At 50.9% G+C, this 17,918-nt stretch overlaps 1 protein-coding gene across 1 annotated transcript in view; it reads left to right on the plus strand.

Annotated features, from left to right (window-relative positions):
- Nucleotides 1–17,547, plus strand: part of PPP5C (protein phosphatase 5 catalytic subunit) — a 29,474-nt gene extending 11,927 nt beyond the window's left edge. Inside the window, exons 4-13 of the mRNA XM_077286431.1 lie at nt 11,051–11,172; nt 11,807–11,872; nt 11,949–12,047; nt 12,434–12,539; nt 14,054–14,196; nt 14,706–14,793; nt 14,919–14,959; nt 15,719–15,897; nt 15,984–16,065; nt 17,115–17,547. Coding sequence (XP_077142546.1) covers nt 11,051–11,172; nt 11,807–11,872; nt 11,949–12,047; nt 12,434–12,539; nt 14,054–14,196; nt 14,706–14,793; nt 14,919–14,959; nt 15,719–15,897; nt 15,984–16,065; nt 17,115–17,177 — 989 coding nt within the window. The 3' untranslated portion in view covers nt 17,178–17,547. The remainder of the gene's footprint in view (nt 1–11,050; nt 11,173–11,806; nt 11,873–11,948; nt 12,048–12,433; nt 12,540–14,053; nt 14,197–14,705; nt 14,794–14,918; nt 14,960–15,718; nt 15,898–15,983; nt 16,066–17,114) is intronic.
- Nucleotides 17,548–17,918: the final 371 nt, after the last annotated feature.

A 17,918-nucleotide genomic window follows, 5' to 3' on the forward strand; every position in this document is an offset into this window, starting at 1 on the left:
TCTTTCGGGTGGAGTCAGTCTGACAAATGAGAGATATTGTTCAGAGTGGAGATTTATCTGGACCTCTGATAGATTGCTCTTTTGCTGAAAAGTGTAGGCCTGGTCTCTTGTTTGGCACCTTCAAGCATGGCCTAGTCTTTCTGTGCATCATATCAAGTGCCTCCGTGCATAATACTGCATCATACTGCTTTTATGCATCATATGGAGGGTCTCTGTGCATGATACTGAATCATAGTACATCTATGCAACATATTGAGTGCCTCTGGATTATCATACGGCATCATATTGCTTTATAGTTCCTATATGCATCATAGCGCTTCATAGTTACTTCGTGTATCATATTGCATCATATTGCTTCATGGTTCCTTTATGCATCAGAGTGCTTCATATTGCCTTTCTGCATCATATTGCATCTCTGTTCCTATATGCATCATAGTGCTCATATTGCCTTTGTGTATCATATTGCTTCATGGTTCCTATATGCATCATAACGCTTCATATTGCCTCTGTGCATTAGATTACAGCATATTGCTTCATGGTTCCTATACACATCATAGCGCTTCATATTGCCTTTGTGCATTATATTACAGCATATTGCTTCATGGTTCCTATACGCATCATAGCGCTTCATATTGCCTCTGTGCATTATATTACAGCATATTGCTTCATGGTTCCTATACGCATCATAGCGCTTCATATTGTCTCTGGGCATTATATTACAGCATATTGCTTCATGGTTCCTATACGCATCATAGCGCTTCATATTGCCTCTGTGCATTAGATTACAGCATATTGCTTCATGGTTCCTATACGCATCATAGCGCTTCATATTGCCTCTGTGCATTATATTACAGCATATTGCTTCATGGTTCCTATACGCATCATAGCGCTTCATATTGCCTCTGTGCATTATATTACAGCATATTGCTTCATGGTTCCTATACGCATCATAGCGCTTCATATTGTCTCTGGGCATTATATTACAGCATATTGCTTCATGGTTCCTATACGCATCATAGCGCTTCATATTGCCTCTGTGCATTAGATTACAGCATATTGCTTCATGGTTCCTATACGCATCATAGCGCTTCATATTGCCTCTGTGCATTAGATTACAGCATATTGCTTCATGGTTCCTATACGCATCATAGCGCTTCATATTGCCTCTGTGCATTAGATTACAGCATATTGCTTCATGGTTCCTATACGCATCATAGCGCTTCATATTGCCTCTGTGCATTAGATTACAGCATATTGCTTCATGGTTCCTATACGCATCATAGCGCTTCATATTGCCTCTGTGCATTAGATTACAGCATATTGCTTCATGGTTCCTATACGCATCATAGCGCTTCATATTGCCTCTGTGCATTAGATTACAGCATATTGCTTCATGGTTACTATACGCATCATAGCTCTTCATATTGCCTTTGTGCATTATATTACAGTATATTGCTTCATGGTTCCTATACGCATCATAGCGCTTCATATTGCCTCTGTGCATTAGATTACAGCATATTGCTTCATGTTTCCTATATGCATCATAGCGCTTCATATTGCCTCTGTGCATTATATTACAGCATATTGCTTCATGGTTCCTATACGCATCATAGCGCTTCATATTGCCTCTGTGCATTATATTACAGCATATTGCTTCATGGTTCCTATACGCATCATAGCGCTTCATATTGTCTCTGGGCATTATATTACAGCATATTGCTTCATGGTTCCTATACGCATCATAGCGCTTCATATTGCCTCTGTGCATTAGATTACAGCATATTGCTTCATGGTTCCTATACGCATCATAGCGCTTCATATTGCCTCTGTGCATTAGATTACAGCATATTGCTTCATGGTTCCTATACGCATCATAGCGCTTCATATTGCCTCTGTGCATTAGATTACAGCATATTGCTTCATGGTTCCTATACGCATCATAGCGCTTCATATTGCCTCTGTGCATTAGATTACAGCATATTGCTTCATGGTTCCTATACGCATCATAGCGCTTCATATTGCCTCTGTGCATTAGATTACAGCATATTGCTTCATGGTTCCTATACGCATCATAGCGCTTCATATTGCCTCTGTGCATTAGATTACAGCATATTGCTTCATGGTTACTATACGCATCATAGCTCTTCATATTGCCTTTGTGCATTATATTACAGTATATTGCTTCATGGTTCCTATACGCATCATAGCGCTTCATATTGCCTTTGTGCATTAGATTACAGCATATTGCTTCATGTTTCCTATATGCATCATAGCGCTTCATAGTGACTTTGTGTATTATATTACAGCATATTGCTTCATTGTTCCTATATGCACCATTGTGCTTTATAGTTACTTCATGCATCATATTGCTTCATAGTTCCTATATGCATTATAGTTCTTCATTGTTCCTATATGCACCATAGCGCTTCATAGTTACTTCATGCATCATACTGCTTCATTATTCCTATATGCATCATATTGCTTCATTGTTCGTGTATGCATCATAGTGCTTCAGATTGCCTTTGTGCATCATATTTCTTCATAGTTGCTATATGCATTATAGCGCTTCATAGTGACTTTGCATCATATTGCATCGTATTGAATCAGATTACTTAATAGTGCCTTTGGACATCATATTGCATTATATTGCTTCATAGTTCCTATATGCATCATTTTGCATCATAGGGTTTTGGTGCCCTGTGCCTCAGGGGGTATCATTAGTGTGTCAGGCTTGGTGCTTTTTTCGCCTCTGGCGGTGAACCACTGTGTTAGACCTTCTCTCTTGTGCCTTGTGTGGCTGCACATTGTATCATCGGCCTACCACTTCACATTTTGTCTTGGGCCGCAACTCTGGATATACAGTCCTTGTGTTTTTGGACCCAGATCCAGCTTCTGTTACTTAATTCTTTACAACAGGGCTTAGTTAAGCAAACAGATATGCTTGAATTGTCTTAGTAGAATTTGCATTTCTTCTGTTTGGAACAGATCTGTCAGGTAGATTCTACCTTGAGTGCTAAAGGCAAGTGTGTTACATAATTAGCTTTAAAAGATGACATATATCATTTTGGTACATCCTATAATCCTATAAAAGGACATACTACTGTCCTGGGAATGGGATAAATCCCACGAGTTGAAAGGAAGGATTCCTTCCTCCTTGGAATGATTTGCCCTAAAATATTAGGACCATCTACAATTTGCATAGTTTTGGGCACTCCCTCAAAACACATTTGTTCAGAGCGGCCTATCACGTTCCCTAATCAGTCATTTTGTGTGTGTGTGTGTGTAGCCCATTCACTATCTCCATCTATCCCCCACCCCCTAAAGATGGCTGTGCCATCATTGTTATACAACATTGTTAATACTTGTACATTGTATCTTCCCCACCTCATTGTAGATTGAACTCTCACGAGCAGGGTCGTTTTATTTTGCTTTAATTATTATATGGTGGTTACTTATGACTGTTGCGTTTGAAACTGTCAAGCTGTAAAGCGCTGCGGAATATGTTGACTTTATATAAAGTTTATTGTTGTTGTTGTTATTGATCCTTCCCAAACTCTACATTCGGCAATCAGACAGATTCTTGTCCCACAAGTCTGTTGCGGTTTGTTTACCAGGGACATCAGCACTGCCTTCTGTACCTTGTGGTGAAGTAGCACCACTGTCGTGTGGCACAGGATCCCATACTCGCGGCTCTTACAGCAGTCACGGCTCCTAAGATAAATGAAACTGGATCCAGGGCTCTTACTGTTAAGACTCCATAGTCTCACTGCCTCACAGTAGATAATCTCCCTCCGTAATGGGGAAGAGACCTACTTTTTCTCTTGCCATGGAATATGGTTACTCCCACAATGGCAGTCTGGGTGTATAAAGATCCCTGAGAAGATTGCCTCTTGGATATGTATGTGCGTATATGCATATATGGACAAATAGTCGACATACTTATAATGTCTGGACTAAGGACTCGTATAAATGCAGTTTTGAATAATTTCAAGTGTCGGAAGATTTTTAATAGCACCACCACATTTATTGATTGAGTCCGGACTCCCTGTGTCTAACATCAAGGAAAACAGGAGTGATGATCCACGTTTCTCTTTCAGCGCTTCTAATAGAAGCCCAGCATTGGTAATGGCAGGAGATATTACCTGCCGGATGGTGTATCCCTTTTCAATAATATCCAACCCTTACTTGGGATTAGACATCTAAGGATTTAGAATAGATGTGATCTCCTGGATGAGTAATGTGTGTACATCCCAATGCTGTGCCATTATCCATGTACTAACTGTTATTGGTTTGATCTTTCCCAGTCCAGGGCCTCTGTCCTGCAGGTCTCCTTGTAGTACGGTAAGTTGGTCAGTAACCAAGACTTAACCTGAGCCCAGAAGGTCCGATGAAGGAACAGTCCTGTTATAAGCACATCCAGTTTATTATTGGTCGGTACAGTCCTCATTGTGTGGTGGCTGTGACGTTCACCATATTTTGCTGGGCAGTAAGGTTCTCTAACCATATTCTGGGGCGGTGATGTCTATAAGTATCTATCACAATAAATAACTTGCTGTGGTTCATTATTGGTATTTGAGTACAATGGGTGAATTTCCCTCTCTGTTTCTGATGCTTATTTCGTTTACCACATTCATACTGAAATTGGCCATTATAGATGTATATCAGACACTCACTACGGTGATTTTCTTTGCGGATCTCTTTAGATATCTATGGTTTTTCTGATCTTTCATATCATTTATACATCTAGTCTGGTTTTAGCCTGGGACTTTGATTCCTGGGCTTCTGTTCCCACCCTGGCAGAGTTTCTTTGGTATTCTCCATTGTGCTGTCCTGAGGGACGTAATGGAAAAAGGGAATTAGACCTACCGGTAATTCGGTTTCCAGGTAGTCCCTCAGGACAGCATCCATAGTTCCCTCCCTTATGTTTCTCTTTTTAGGCTTGTACGGGATTAATCTACCGGCAGATCGTTCATCCTTTGAGTCAGCATGGCTCAAAATTAAGATGAAGCCGTTAAATGGATTATAACACACGTGTTTGTAAGGGCATGTTTAGACCATTTATTTCCATCCTTCTGTGGTACTTTGAAAAAACACTGGAGGGTGGAGGTGGGAGGGTCCTTTTAACCTCTCTATGGTCCTGTCCCGCTATAGGTCAAAGGAAGGACATCCTCCATTGTGCTGTCCTGAGGGACTACCTGGAAACCGAATTACCGGTAGGTCTAATTCCCTTTTTCCACGCTTCCTTCACCAGAGCAAGGGGCCCCCGTGCACGTCGCCCATACAGGAGCTCAAAGGGGGAGAACCCCATTGAGGCCTGTGGAACCTCCCGGTAGGCAAATAGAAGTTGTGGGAGATACTGCTCCCAATCTCTCCCGTGGGAGTCGACCAACATCTTAAGCATCTGCTTTAAGGTACCTTTGAACCGCTCACACAGGCCATTGGTCTGTGGGTGATACGGGCTGGCTACCAGATGTTGCACCTGTATCTGCTTACAGAGAGACTCCATCAGCTGTGACATGAACTGGGTCCCTCGGTCGGTGAGCATTTCCTGGGGAAACCCCACTCTGGAGAAGATCTCCAGTAAGGCAGTGGTCACTTTGTCAGCCCGAATGGATGACAAAGCTACCGCCTCCGGGTACCGAGTGGCATAGTCCACTACCGTTAATATGAAGCATTTCCCGGAGCGACTGGGAGTGGACAGAGGTCCAATAAGATCAACAGCCACCCTCGAGAAAGGCTCTTCAATGATGGGCAGAGTTACCAGTGGGGCTTTGGGGGCCGCCCCGCCTTCCCCACCCTCTGACAGGTGTCACACGAACGGCAGTAGGCAATTACCTCGGTCCTCATTCCAGGCCAGTAGAAATGCTGCGCTAGCCTGGCCCTGGTTTTAGCGATCCCTAGGTGTCCAGCCATGGGAATCTCGTGTGCTATCCGCAACAATTCCACCATGAACGGATATGGTACCACTAACTGTCGGTCCCTGGGCCACGCCTCTGGTGGACCCTGCTGGACCGATACCCGGTACAGCCGTCCCTGGTCCCAGACCACCCGCTCGCGGTCTGACTCCCCAGGAGGCTGTGCCGCCTGCTCCTTGAGAGCTTTCAGGCTAGCGTCAGCTTCCAACGCTGCCTGAAATCCCTGACTCGATGTGGCGAGAATGGACGACACTGCCACATCCGCTGTCAGATCCCCGGGATCTGTCTCCTGGCCGCTGTCTGACTCAGCAGCCACTTGGTCAGAGAGGGGGAAGCCGTCGGACCTCTGCAAGGCTCCTTGGGCTCCGGCGCTCCCACTCCGGGTGACAGAGGCCACGACCGCTGTGCCCACGGGTAGCGCCTGCTTCCCCCCGGCTCCTGACCAAGTCACTGGGTCAGGCACACTTCCCTGCCCTCCTGACATCCCGGGTGTGGGGAACTCCTGCCCTGGGGTCTTACCTGGTGGCTCCTCTCCTGGGACGCCTCCTCCCCCCATGGCCTGTTCCTCTTCCTGCAGGGGCCCTAGACTCAGCAGGCTTGATTCACTTAGGGGCCCTACACTACCCATAGCAGCCCCTCCCTCCACCTCTGAGTTCTCCCCTACGGTCTCCTCACCTGTCCTCCCTGTGAGCCCTGTGTGTGTGGTGTCAGTGCACGGATTACCCTCAGGTTCCACTCCCTCCCCCACTGTTGGAGGCACATTCAACACATCAACATTCACAGTAGAGTCATGACATTCTTGGGGAGCCGAACTTGGGGGTTCAGTGGCCACATACTGAGACACTAGCCGCCCCAAATCGGTCCCAAGTAATACATTAGCAGGAATATTTGACGTTACTCCCACCTCCCGCACTCCCCTCCCAGCGCCCCAGTCCAAAAACACCTTGGCGACAGGCAGCGCCGGTTCCATGCCTCCAATTCCGGAGACGGAAAGAGTTTTCCCCGGCACCAAGTCTTTAGGGGACACCACCTCAGGACGTACCAGGGTTCGTTCAGCACCTGTGTCCCGCAGCCCCATGACCACTGAGCGGCCGATAGTGACTGGTTGGTAATTGTCCAGGGACCTCCCACACATAAAACAGTGGACGGTTTTGGGGACAGGGATGGGGCTTTAAGACGCTGGGGACATACAGCCTTGAAGTGTCCCAGCTGGTTGCAGTGATGACAACGTCTGGGTTCTGCGCCTGGCCTGGAGAGGGCAGCAGGTGGGTACACCCCTTGCACTCTGGGGGCTGGGGAAACTGGGGCAGGATTGGGCTTACCCCCTCTCCAGGAGCTGTTGGCAGGCTTCTTCGGCTCAGGCACCCTGTTATTGGCATACTCGTCGGCCAGGGCGGCTGTAGCAGAAGCCCCCTTCGGTTTCCGGTCACGGAGGAACTGCTGGAGGTCCTCTGGGCAGTTCCACAAGAACTGCTCCGTGACGAACAGTTCCTGGACCTCCTGGCGGGTGGTGAGGGCTAGACCCGAGGTCCAGTGCTCTGCAGCTCTCAGCAACGCCCGCATGTGGTCGGTCCAGGTGTCCTTTGGGCCCCGCTGCAGGCTCCGGAACTTCTTGCGGTAGGACTCCGGGGTGAGGTTGTAGTGCTGGCTCAGGGCCCGCTTGATGCTGCTGTAGTCCTGCTCCGCCCCGGCAGGTAAGTCCCCCAAAACTTCCAGGGACTTACCCCTCAAACGGGGGGTCAGGTATCTTGCCCACAGATCCGGGACCAGATGGTGAGAAGGTCTCCATCCTTCTCAAGCAGAGGGAAGTCCTCGGCCTCTGGTGGTGCTGGGGCGTCCAGCGGGAGCCCGTGTTGAGCCATCTCCAGTCGGTGCTGGCGCTCCGCTGCTCTCTCTGCCGCTGCTTGCTCCGCTGCCCGCTCTGCAGCTTTCTCTGCCCGCTCCACTGCTTCACGGCGTTCTGCACGCTCGGCCTCCGCTGCTTTCTCTGCAGCTGCCATGAGTCTCATATAGGCGTCTTCATTACCCTTTCTCGAGACCTGCCGCTGCAATAAGGGCTTCTGATGTGGACAGGCTGGGGTGGGTAAGTGGTGGGTAGTCCCTTGCCTGACTAAGCTCGGGTGGCTGGCTCCTTGGGGAGTCTGGGCTGAGCTCCCCCTCGCGTTGAACAGTACCATCCACTACCACCACCTCCTCATAGACCATAGCACTTGCCTGCGCCCTCACTGCACTCCTGGTGCCATCCGCCATCTTTGGAACCTCTGGTTACTGACACAGCTGTAACCCCGACCTTGCACACAACTTATTATATCTACACTCTGACCGTCTAGTGCTGGGCTGACCTTAAGACCCCAGCAGTGAAAGTTACCACTGGTAGTCTTTAGTGTCTGGGAGTAGGGGTCCCACGCACACTATTACTCTGATCCCACCCGCTGCCACCAATGTGAAGGAAGCCCTGTTCCTCCCACGTCACCAATCCGTGACGTCACTACACAGGCACAGCTCTCCGGCGCCCCCTTTGTCTCTCAGGTCAGTAAGGGAACTGCACCTAGAGCAAATGGCTGCCGGGGAGACTGCCCTGTTACCCACGCTGGGTATTCTAAGATTCGCAATCAGAGTAAAAGGATCAGCCCAAAATTAATTTATGATTTAATTGCCTTAAGGGCGCACTAGGTAATTACAAGAAATATACAATCACAATATATCAAGAGTTACAGTCAGAGTAAAATATAACAATCATAAGACAAGGCTTAGAGGTATAAGGCTGGAGGTCAATTTACCAGGTTGAAGGTCGCTTGTGGAAGCCGGGGGGCTCAGCGTTCCGCAGGTCCAAGACTTAGTTGCCGGGCAGCCCCCAGAAAGCGTGTGCTTGCTCCCCTCTGGCTGGCATATGCCCTGTTCCTTAGTTCCTTAGTTAGTCATCTTCCTCTGTTCTGACCCACTCTCCAAGTGTCCCAGCTCTTAACCCTGCTGTGTCCCTGCCCCCTGTAGCTGGGTGGGCTTAGCAATCTCCACCCCTCTGCCTCCCTGCAAGATTTATTCCAATATCTAATAAATGGGATAACTTCTCTCAGGATGATCGGATCAGTACACGGGCAGTACCAGCGCATGTGGTTTGTTCTGCCGGTCGTACAGGGATCAAACCTAGACCCATTCGGTCGCTGTGGGAGGCCGATCTCTATCTCTCGGGTTTCAGAACTACCACGGATCCGGAAGTCGCACTGTCAGATGCGCAATTTCTTTAGGGCGAGGGGGATATTTTTTATGAGCCGGTACCTCGGGCGATGCGTCCATAATTCACGATTCCATGTTGGAGACGGTTCGACTGGACGGCCATAATAGATGTGTATCCTGTGGCCACTTGACATGCGTGCTTTAACCCCTTCCCGACATCTGACGGTATAGTACGTCACATGTCGGGACCCCCGCTTTGATGTGCGCTCCGGCGGTGAGCGCACATCAAAGCCGGGACATGTCAGCTGTTTTGAACAGCTGACATGTGCCCGCAATAGGCGCGAGCAGAATCGCGATCTGCGCGCGCCTATTAACTAGTTAAATGCCGCTGTCAAACACTGATAGCGGCATTTAACTACCGCATCCGGCCGTGCGGCCGGATATGAGCGCATCGCCGACCCCCGTCACATGATCGGGGGTCGGCGATGCTCCTCCATTGTAACCATAGAGGTCCTTGAGACCTCTATGGTTACTGATTGCCGGTGGCTGTGAGCGCCCCCCTGTGGTCGGCGCTCACAGCACACCTGCAAATCTGCTGTGTAGCAGCGATCTTATGATCACTGCTGCATAGCAGAGCCGATCGGGCTGTGCCTGCTTCTAGCCTCCCATGGAGGCTATAGAAGCATGGCAAAAGTAAAAAAAAAAAAAAGTTTTTAAAAATGTGAAAAAAATAAAAAAAATATAAAAGGTTAAATCACCCCCCTTTCGCCCCAATCAAAATAAATCAATAAAAAAAAAACCCCAACCTACACATATTTGGTATCGCCGCGTTCAGAATCGCCCGATCTATCAATAAAAAAAAGCATTTACCTGATCGCTAAATGGCGTAATGAGAAAAAAATTCGAAACGCCAGATTTACGTTTTTTTGGTCGCCACGACATTGCATTAAAATGCTATAACGGGTGATCAAAAGAACGTATCTGCACCAAAATGCTATCATTAAAAACGCCAGCTCGGCACGCAAAAAATAAGCCCTCACCTGACCCCAGATCACGAAAAATGGAGACGCTACGAGTATCGGAAAATGGCGCAATTTTGTTTTGTTTTGTTTTTTGCAAAGTTTGGAATTTTTTTTCACCACTTAGGTGAAAAATAACCTAGTCATTTTAGGTGTCTATGAACTCGTAGTGACCTGGAGAATCATAATGGCAGGTCAGTTTTAGCATTTAGTGAACCTAGCAAAATAGGCAAGCAAAAAACAAGTGTGGGATTGCACTTTTTTTTGCAATTTCACTGCACTTGGAATTTTTTTCCCGTTTTCTAGTAAACAACATGCTAAAACCAATGATGTCGTTCAAAAGTACAACTCGTCCCGCAAAAAATAAGCCCTCACATGGCCAAATTGACGGAAAAATAAAAAAGTTATGGCTCTGGGAAGGAGGGGAGCGAAAAACGAAAACGGAAAAACGGAAAAAGCTCCGGGGGTGAAGGTGTTAATTAAGCCCCTCAGGCACCTCTGTCCCCTGCTGGTGTGGCTTCCTCACTCAGGCTTTGAAATGCCATCTGCCTGCTACACTGTGCTCAGCCCATTACCATACTAAAAGGAACTTTATTCATTAGAAAAGGTGGGGGCTAGGAGCACTCCTCTCTGCAGACCTGGGACCAGGAGACAAAATGGAGTCACGCCAATCTCTGTTAGTATGCCCGTCCAAGATGGCGGCTGTTCCCTCATCACAATGAGCGATTAGTAGAGACTGCGCTCAGGACGTGAAGACTGCTTCATGTGCATGTGCACTTAGAGGCTGTGCTCAGGACGTGGAGCAGTGGGTACATGTGCGCTTAGTATAGGCTGTGCTCAGGACGTGGAGCAGTGGGTACATGTGCGCGTAGTATAGGCTGCGCTCAGGACGTGGAGCAGTGGGTACATGCACCTTACATTTTGCTTTCTCCCTCTCTCCAGCCATTGAGGATGAATACACTGGTCCTCAGTTACAGAATGGAAAGGTCACTGTGGACTTTATGGTGGAATTAATGAAATTTTATAAAGATCAGAAGAAACTTCATAGAAAATGTGTCTATCAGGTAACGAGTGACAGGGGTGATGGGTGGGGAGGTGGTCCTGAGCGCCGTGGGGAGGTGGTCCTGAGCGCCGCGGGGGGTGGTCCTGAGCGCCGCGGGGGGTGGTCCTGAGCGCCGCGGGGGGTGGTCCTGAGCGCCGCGGGGGGTGGTCCTGAGCGCCGCGGGGGGTGGTCCTGAGCGCCGCGGGGGGTGGTCCTGAGCGCCGCGGGGGGTGGTCCTGAGCGCCGCGGGGGGTGGGGGAGGTGGTCCTGAGCGCCGCGGGGGGTGGGGGAGGTGATCCTGAGCGCCGCAGGGGGTGGGGGAGGTGGTCCTGAGCGCCGCAGGATGTGGTCATGAGCGCCGCAAGGAGTGGGGGAGGTGGTCCTGAGCACCACAAGGAGTGGGGGAGGTGGTCCTGAGCGCCGCAGGGGGTGGGGGAGGTGGTCCTGAGCGCCGCAGGGGGTGGGGGAGGTGGTCCTGAGCACCGCAGGGGGTGGGGGAGGTGGTCCTGAGCACCACAAGGAGTGGGGGAGGTGATCCTGAGCGCCGCAAGGAGTCGGGGTCCTGAGCGCTGCAGGGGGTGGGGGTTCTGAGCGCCTCACTAGGGACCGCTCTCGGTCTCCGGGGGCCGCAGGTCACGTGTCTCCTCTTTGTCCAGATTCTTGTCCAGGTGAAGGAGATCCTGTCGCAGCTGCCCAGTCTGGTGGAGGTGGCTCTAGAGCAGGTGAGTGCGCTCTGACTCTCTTGATGGTGGCGCTCTTCTTGTTGGCCTCATTGTGATATTTTTGCTCTCTCTGCAGTCCCAGCAGGTGACGGTCTGCGGCGACACTCACGGACAGTTCTATGACCTCATGAATATTTTCCATCTCAACGGCCTCCCGTCAGAGAGCAATCCTTACGTATCTTTTACCTGAGGGTGCGGTCACCGGCCCTGGCCTGCAGGGGGCGCCACCTCTTATTCTGTCTGTTTACATTGCTCCCAAATAATTAAGAGGTAAAACCTGTGAGCGCCAAAACTGGGGCAAGGAGCACTGGCTATAGGGGGCAGTATGGAGCGGGGGAGGGCCGGTGACAACCTCTGTGAGAGCTGTAATGTCAGCAGGGGGATTGTCAGCTTCTAATCTAAGAACAAATGGGGACACTCTCCCCATAGACGTCTAATTAGTGATTGTGGGTAGATCCTCTGTGACCCCAGGTGACCCTGCACCCCCCATCGGGTCAGCAGTGACGACATCCCCAGGACCCCGTGTGTCACCGCACGCTTTGCTTCCTGAGCTCTGCACAGATATTTAATGGTGACTTTGTGGATCGCGGTTCATTTTCGGTGGAAGTGATTGTTACTCTGTGCGGCTTCAAGCTGCTTTATCCTGAGTATTTCCATCTGTTGCGAGGTGAGTCCACATCATATAGCGACCAGCCCCCAACCAGCAGAATAGTGAGCGCAGCTCTGGGGTATAATACAGGATGTAACTCAGGATCAGTAATGTAATGTATGTACACAGTGACTGCACCAGCAGAATAGTGAGTGCAGCTCTGGAGTATAATACAGGATGTAACTCAGGATCAGTAATGTATGTACACAGTGACCGCACCAGCAGAATAGTGAGCGCAGCTCTGGGGTATAATACAGGATGTAACTCGGGATCAGTAATGTATGTACACAGTGCCTGCACCAGCAGAATAGTGAGTGCAGCTCTGGAGTATAATACAGGATGTAACTCAGGATCAGTAATGTATGTACACAGTGACCGCACCAGCAGAATAGTGAGCGCAGCTCTGGGGTATAATACAGGATGTAACTCAGGATCAGTGACTGCACCAGCAGAATAGTGACTGCTGCTCTGGGGTATAATACAGGATGTAACTCAGGATCAGTAATGTAATGTATTTACACAGTGACTGCACCAGCAGAATAGTGAGCGCAGCTCTGGGGTATAATACAGGATGTAACTCAGGATCAGTAATGTAATGTATGTACACAGTGACTGCACCAGCAGAATAGTGAGTGCATCTCTGGGGTATAATACAGGATGTAACTCAGGATCAGTAATGTAATGTATGTACACAATGACTGCACCAGCAGAATTTTGATTGCAGCTCTGGGGTATAACACAGGATGTAACTCGGGATCAGTAATGTATGTACACAGTGCCTGCACCAGCAGAATAGTGAGTGCAGCTCTGGAGTATAATACAGGATGTATCTCAGGATCAGTAATGTAATGTATGTACACAGTGACTGCACCAGCCGAATAGTGAGTGCAGCTCTGGGGTATAATACAGGATGTAACTCAGGATCAGTAATGTAATGTATGTACACAGTGACTGCAGCAGCAGAATAGTGAGTGCAGCTCTGGGGTATAATACAGGATGTAACTCAGGATCAGTAATGTATGTACACAGTGACTGCACCAGCAGAATAGCGAGTGCAGCTCTGGAGTATAATACAGGATGTAACTCAGGATCAGTAATGTAATATATGTACACAGTGACTGCACCAGCAGAATAGTGAGTGCAGCTCTGGGGTATAATACAGGATGTAACTCAGGATCAGTAATGTAATGTATGTACACAGTGACTGCACCAGCAGAATAGTGAGCGCAGCTCTGAGGTTTTTAGCCTTAAAGCGAACCAGTCAGCTGATATATGCTGCACATGGTCTGGGGAGAATCTATCGGCCGCTCTCTCTAGTATGTCAGCCATGTTTGTTTGTGAAACCCAGCAGCGTTTCAGAGAATACCATACTATTATTAGCCGTACGGCAGGCTGTTCTTGCAGTCGGTTCCTCGGGAGCGTCTCCCTCTTTTCTGACAGGCGGACGCTGTACTCTCATGTTTCCGCTGACAGGTTCCCTTCATTATCTGGGTGAATTATCTTCTGTAACTTGCTATCCTTTCTTCCATCAGGAAACCATGAGACGGACACGATGAATCAGATGTATGGATTTGAGGGAGAAGTGAAAGCCAAATACTCCAACCAGATGTTCCAACTGTTTAGTGAAGTTTTCCAGTGGCTGCCATTAGCGATGTGCGTCAACCAGCGCATCCTGGTGAGACTCGGAACCGGAACATGACGTGGCCCCAGGGCCACAACAGTATTTCTTCTGATTTTACCATCACCAGTATAGCGCTATGATACCAGTATATGACCAGTATAGCACTGATACCAGTATGTGATGACCAGTATAGCACTGATACCAGTATGTGACTGGTGTAGCACTTCAGAGCCTTTTGTAGGGGGCTCCCTGTCGCCCTCCTGTAGATCTGCGTCTTCTCTGCAGCAGAGCCGTGTCTGCAGTCGGGCGCGATGTCTGACTCCTTACAAGGATCTGGGAGAAGGAGCCTGGAATTTATGATGGACAGACTGAAACCCGAGCTGGCATGTGGAGAACACCTTGTCCGTCCTGCAGCCCCCCAGACCCTGAGCAGCAGGATGTAGGGGCGTCACTGTATATATTGGGGCCACACTACAGCGCATGGGCTTCAGGCCCTGCTGCTTCAGGGCTTGTGCACTACAACTCCCAGCATTCTCTCTGATCCAGCCCATGTGTCTCCTCAGATCATGCACGGGGGTCTATTCTCAGAGGATGGGATCACCTTGGATCAGATTCGTAGTATTGAACGCAACCGGCAGCCTCCAGACTCGGGTTGGTCCTATCATGTCACATTGCCTCCTTATAATATGGCGGCCGAGGCTCCCATCAGTGACGGCTCGTCTGCTGTAGATTCATCCCTGGTTACAGAAATCTGATGATTGTCTTTATTTTTGCAGGACCAATGTGCGACCTTCTGTGGTCTGATCCCCAGCCGCAGGCAAGCTACGCCCCCCATCTGCGCCAAATCTCCTCTTATTACTTTGACCCCCTGTGCCCGACTCCCTTGTTTACCCCTCTGTGCCCGACTCCCTCGTTTACCCCTCTGTGCCCGACCCCCTCGTTTACCCCTCTGCGCCAGACTCCCCCCCCCCCCCCCCCTTTTACCCCTCTGTGCCCGACTCCCTCGTTTACCCCTCTGCGCCAGACTCCCTCCTTTACCCCTGTGTCCGACTCCCTCGTTTACCCCTCTGCGCCAGACTCCCCCCCCCCCCCCCCCCTTTTACCCCTCTGTGCCCGACTCCCTCGTTTACCCCTCTGTGCCCGACCCCCTCGTTTACCCCTCTGCGCCAGACTCCCCCCCCCCCCCCCCCCCCTTTTTACCCCTCTGTGCCCGACCCCCTCGTTTACCCCTCTGCGCCAGACTCCACCCCCCCCCCTTTTACCCCTCTGTGCCCGACTCCCTCGTTTACCCCTCTGTGCCCGACTCCCTCGTTTACCCCTCTGCGCCAGACTCCCTCCTTTACCCCTGTGTCCGACTCCCTCCTTTACCCCTCTGCACCCGACTCCCCCCCCCTTTTTACCCCTCTGTGCCCGATTCCCTCGTTTACCCCTCTGTGACTGATTCCCTCGTTTACAACTCAGAGCCCGACTCCCTTTTTTTAACCCACTCCTCCCCCACCATTGACTTTCCTGTCCTCCTGCCCATTACCCCCCGTTGTCCTTCTTACCTAATGCTCAGCCCTTGTCTCTCCCCCAGGACGGGCGATCTCCCAGTAAGCGGGGTGTGAGCTGCCAGTTTGGCCCAGATGTGACCCGCAGATTCCTGGAGGAGAACGGTCTCGATTATATTATCCGCAGTCACGAGGTGAAGGCTGAAGGCTATGAAGTGACCCACAATGGCCTCTGTGTGACCGTGTTCTCTGCTCCAAACTACTGGTAACAATATGGCAGTGGTTTCCTGCTCATTCTTCTTGTGTTTAGTCTCTCACTGCTTTTCTGTTTTGTTTTGTTTTCTTCTGCAGTGACCAGATGGGAAATAAAGGGGCGTACATACATCTCAATGGCTCGGACCTGAAGCCCAAGTTCCACCAGTTTGATGCTGTGGTAAGTAGTTTTTGGTAGAGGTTCCAGTGTTTTGCTCTTTTTCTCCCCAGTAGTCTCACCATTGTCTTCCAAATCCCTTCCGTCTTCTGCCCTCCCACTCCCTGGCACTTCTGCCTGTCCTCTGGCACCACCGCCTATCCTCTGCCCTCCCCCCGGCACTGCCGCCAGTCCTCTGCCCTCCCCCCGGCACTGCCGCCAGTCCTCTGCCCTCCCCCCGGCACTGCCGCCAGTCCTCTGCCCTCCCCCCGGCACTGCCGCCTGTCCTCTGCCCTCCCCGGCATCGCCGCCTGTCCTCTGCCCTCCCCCGGCATCGCCGCCTGTCCTCTGCCCTCCCCGTGGCACCGCCGCCTGTTCTCTGCCCTCCCCGTGGCACCGCCACTTATCCTCTGCCCTCCCCCGGCATCGCCACCTGTCCTCTGCCCTCCCCCGGCATCGCCACCTGTCCTCTGCCCTCCCCCGGCATCGCCGCCTGTCCTCTGCCCTCCCCGTGGCACCGCCGCCTGTCCTCTGCCCTCCCCGTGGCACCGCCACTTATCCTCTGCCCTCCCCCGGCATCGCCACCTGTCCTCTGCCCTCCCCCGGCATCGCCGCCTGTCCTCTGCCCTCCCCGTGGCACCGCCGCCTGTCCTCTGCCCTCCCCGTGGCACCGCCGCCTGTCCTCTGCCCTCCCCGTGGCACCGCCACCTATCCTCTGCCCTCCTCCGGCATCTCCGCCTGTCCTCTGCCCTCCCCCGGCATCGCCGCTTGTCCTCTGCCCTCCCCCTGGCACCGCCGCCTGTCCTCTGCCCTCCCCTCGCACAGTGTTCCCTGCACCCTCCTTCTGATCTGATGCCCGGTTGCCCCTGCTGCGTCTCTGATTTTGTGCATTCATGCGGCCGCTTTGTATTGGGGTCTGCTCACACTTTGTCAGGCGGCCCCGTTATATCTGTTAATCAGACCCTCATAATGTAACAGCCGTGATGTGAGTGTGAACAGAGTCTAAGCCTTGGTTCCCCACCCCCCACCCCGCTGACTGTCTCAGTACTTATGCTTCGCACCTCTCTCAACAGCCGCACCCCAATGTGAAGCCCATGATGTACGCGAACTCGCTGCTCCAGATGGGAATGATGTGAGAGGGATCTGACCTCTGTGTCCGTGTCTCCGAGCAGCGGTCCCCCAGGCCGGAGGGGTTCTCCCAGTATTTGCCCCAGTTCCTTCCAGGACCTGAGCGGCAAGAAACAAACAAGAGGAATATTTTTATTACTGTACCAGAGAGGACGAGTGTGTGTGTGACCGACGTGTGTGTGACGTGTGAGTGTGTGTGTGACGTGTGTGTGATCGACGTGAGAGGGTGCGACATGAGTGTTGCGGGGTGGTGTCAGCTACAAGCGCACAATAGTCCTGCCACCCCCTCCCTCCTGTATGTCCTGCGTCTCCTCCATGCCCCGCTCCCTGCGCTGTCTGTAATTACTTTGCTTCTAATAAAGGTTCTGATTACACCACTGCCGGCGTCCCTTCACTGCGCGGCCCCGACATGCTGGGACTTGTAGTTTCCTGCACAGCGATGTTGGCTGATACCAATAGTGAATGATGGCCGTGAGCCGACCTTCGGTGTGAGACGATGCAACATAACTGCAGCCTTGTGTGATGGCGATCAGTGGGATGATGGCCATGGTAGCTGCAGTCTCAGCATTTAGCCACTAGATGGCAGTGCGTTCCTGTGTTTAGCGTTGCCCATTACCTCGATTATCACCCATTTTCGGCCTTCGCCCGTCCTCTGGGCACCAGTGTTATAATGAACGTGGATACACATCAGCTGGGGCTAATAATCGTGCCCAGACGTCACATCTCTGCAAGACCCTGTTCACATTTCA

The sequence above is a fragment of the Ranitomeya variabilis genome, chromosome 2 (genome assembly GCF_051348905.1).
Source record: "Ranitomeya variabilis isolate aRanVar5 chromosome 2, aRanVar5.hap1, whole genome shotgun sequence".
NCBI classification, from domain to species: Eukaryota; Metazoa; Chordata; class Amphibia; order Anura; family Dendrobatidae; genus Ranitomeya; species Ranitomeya variabilis.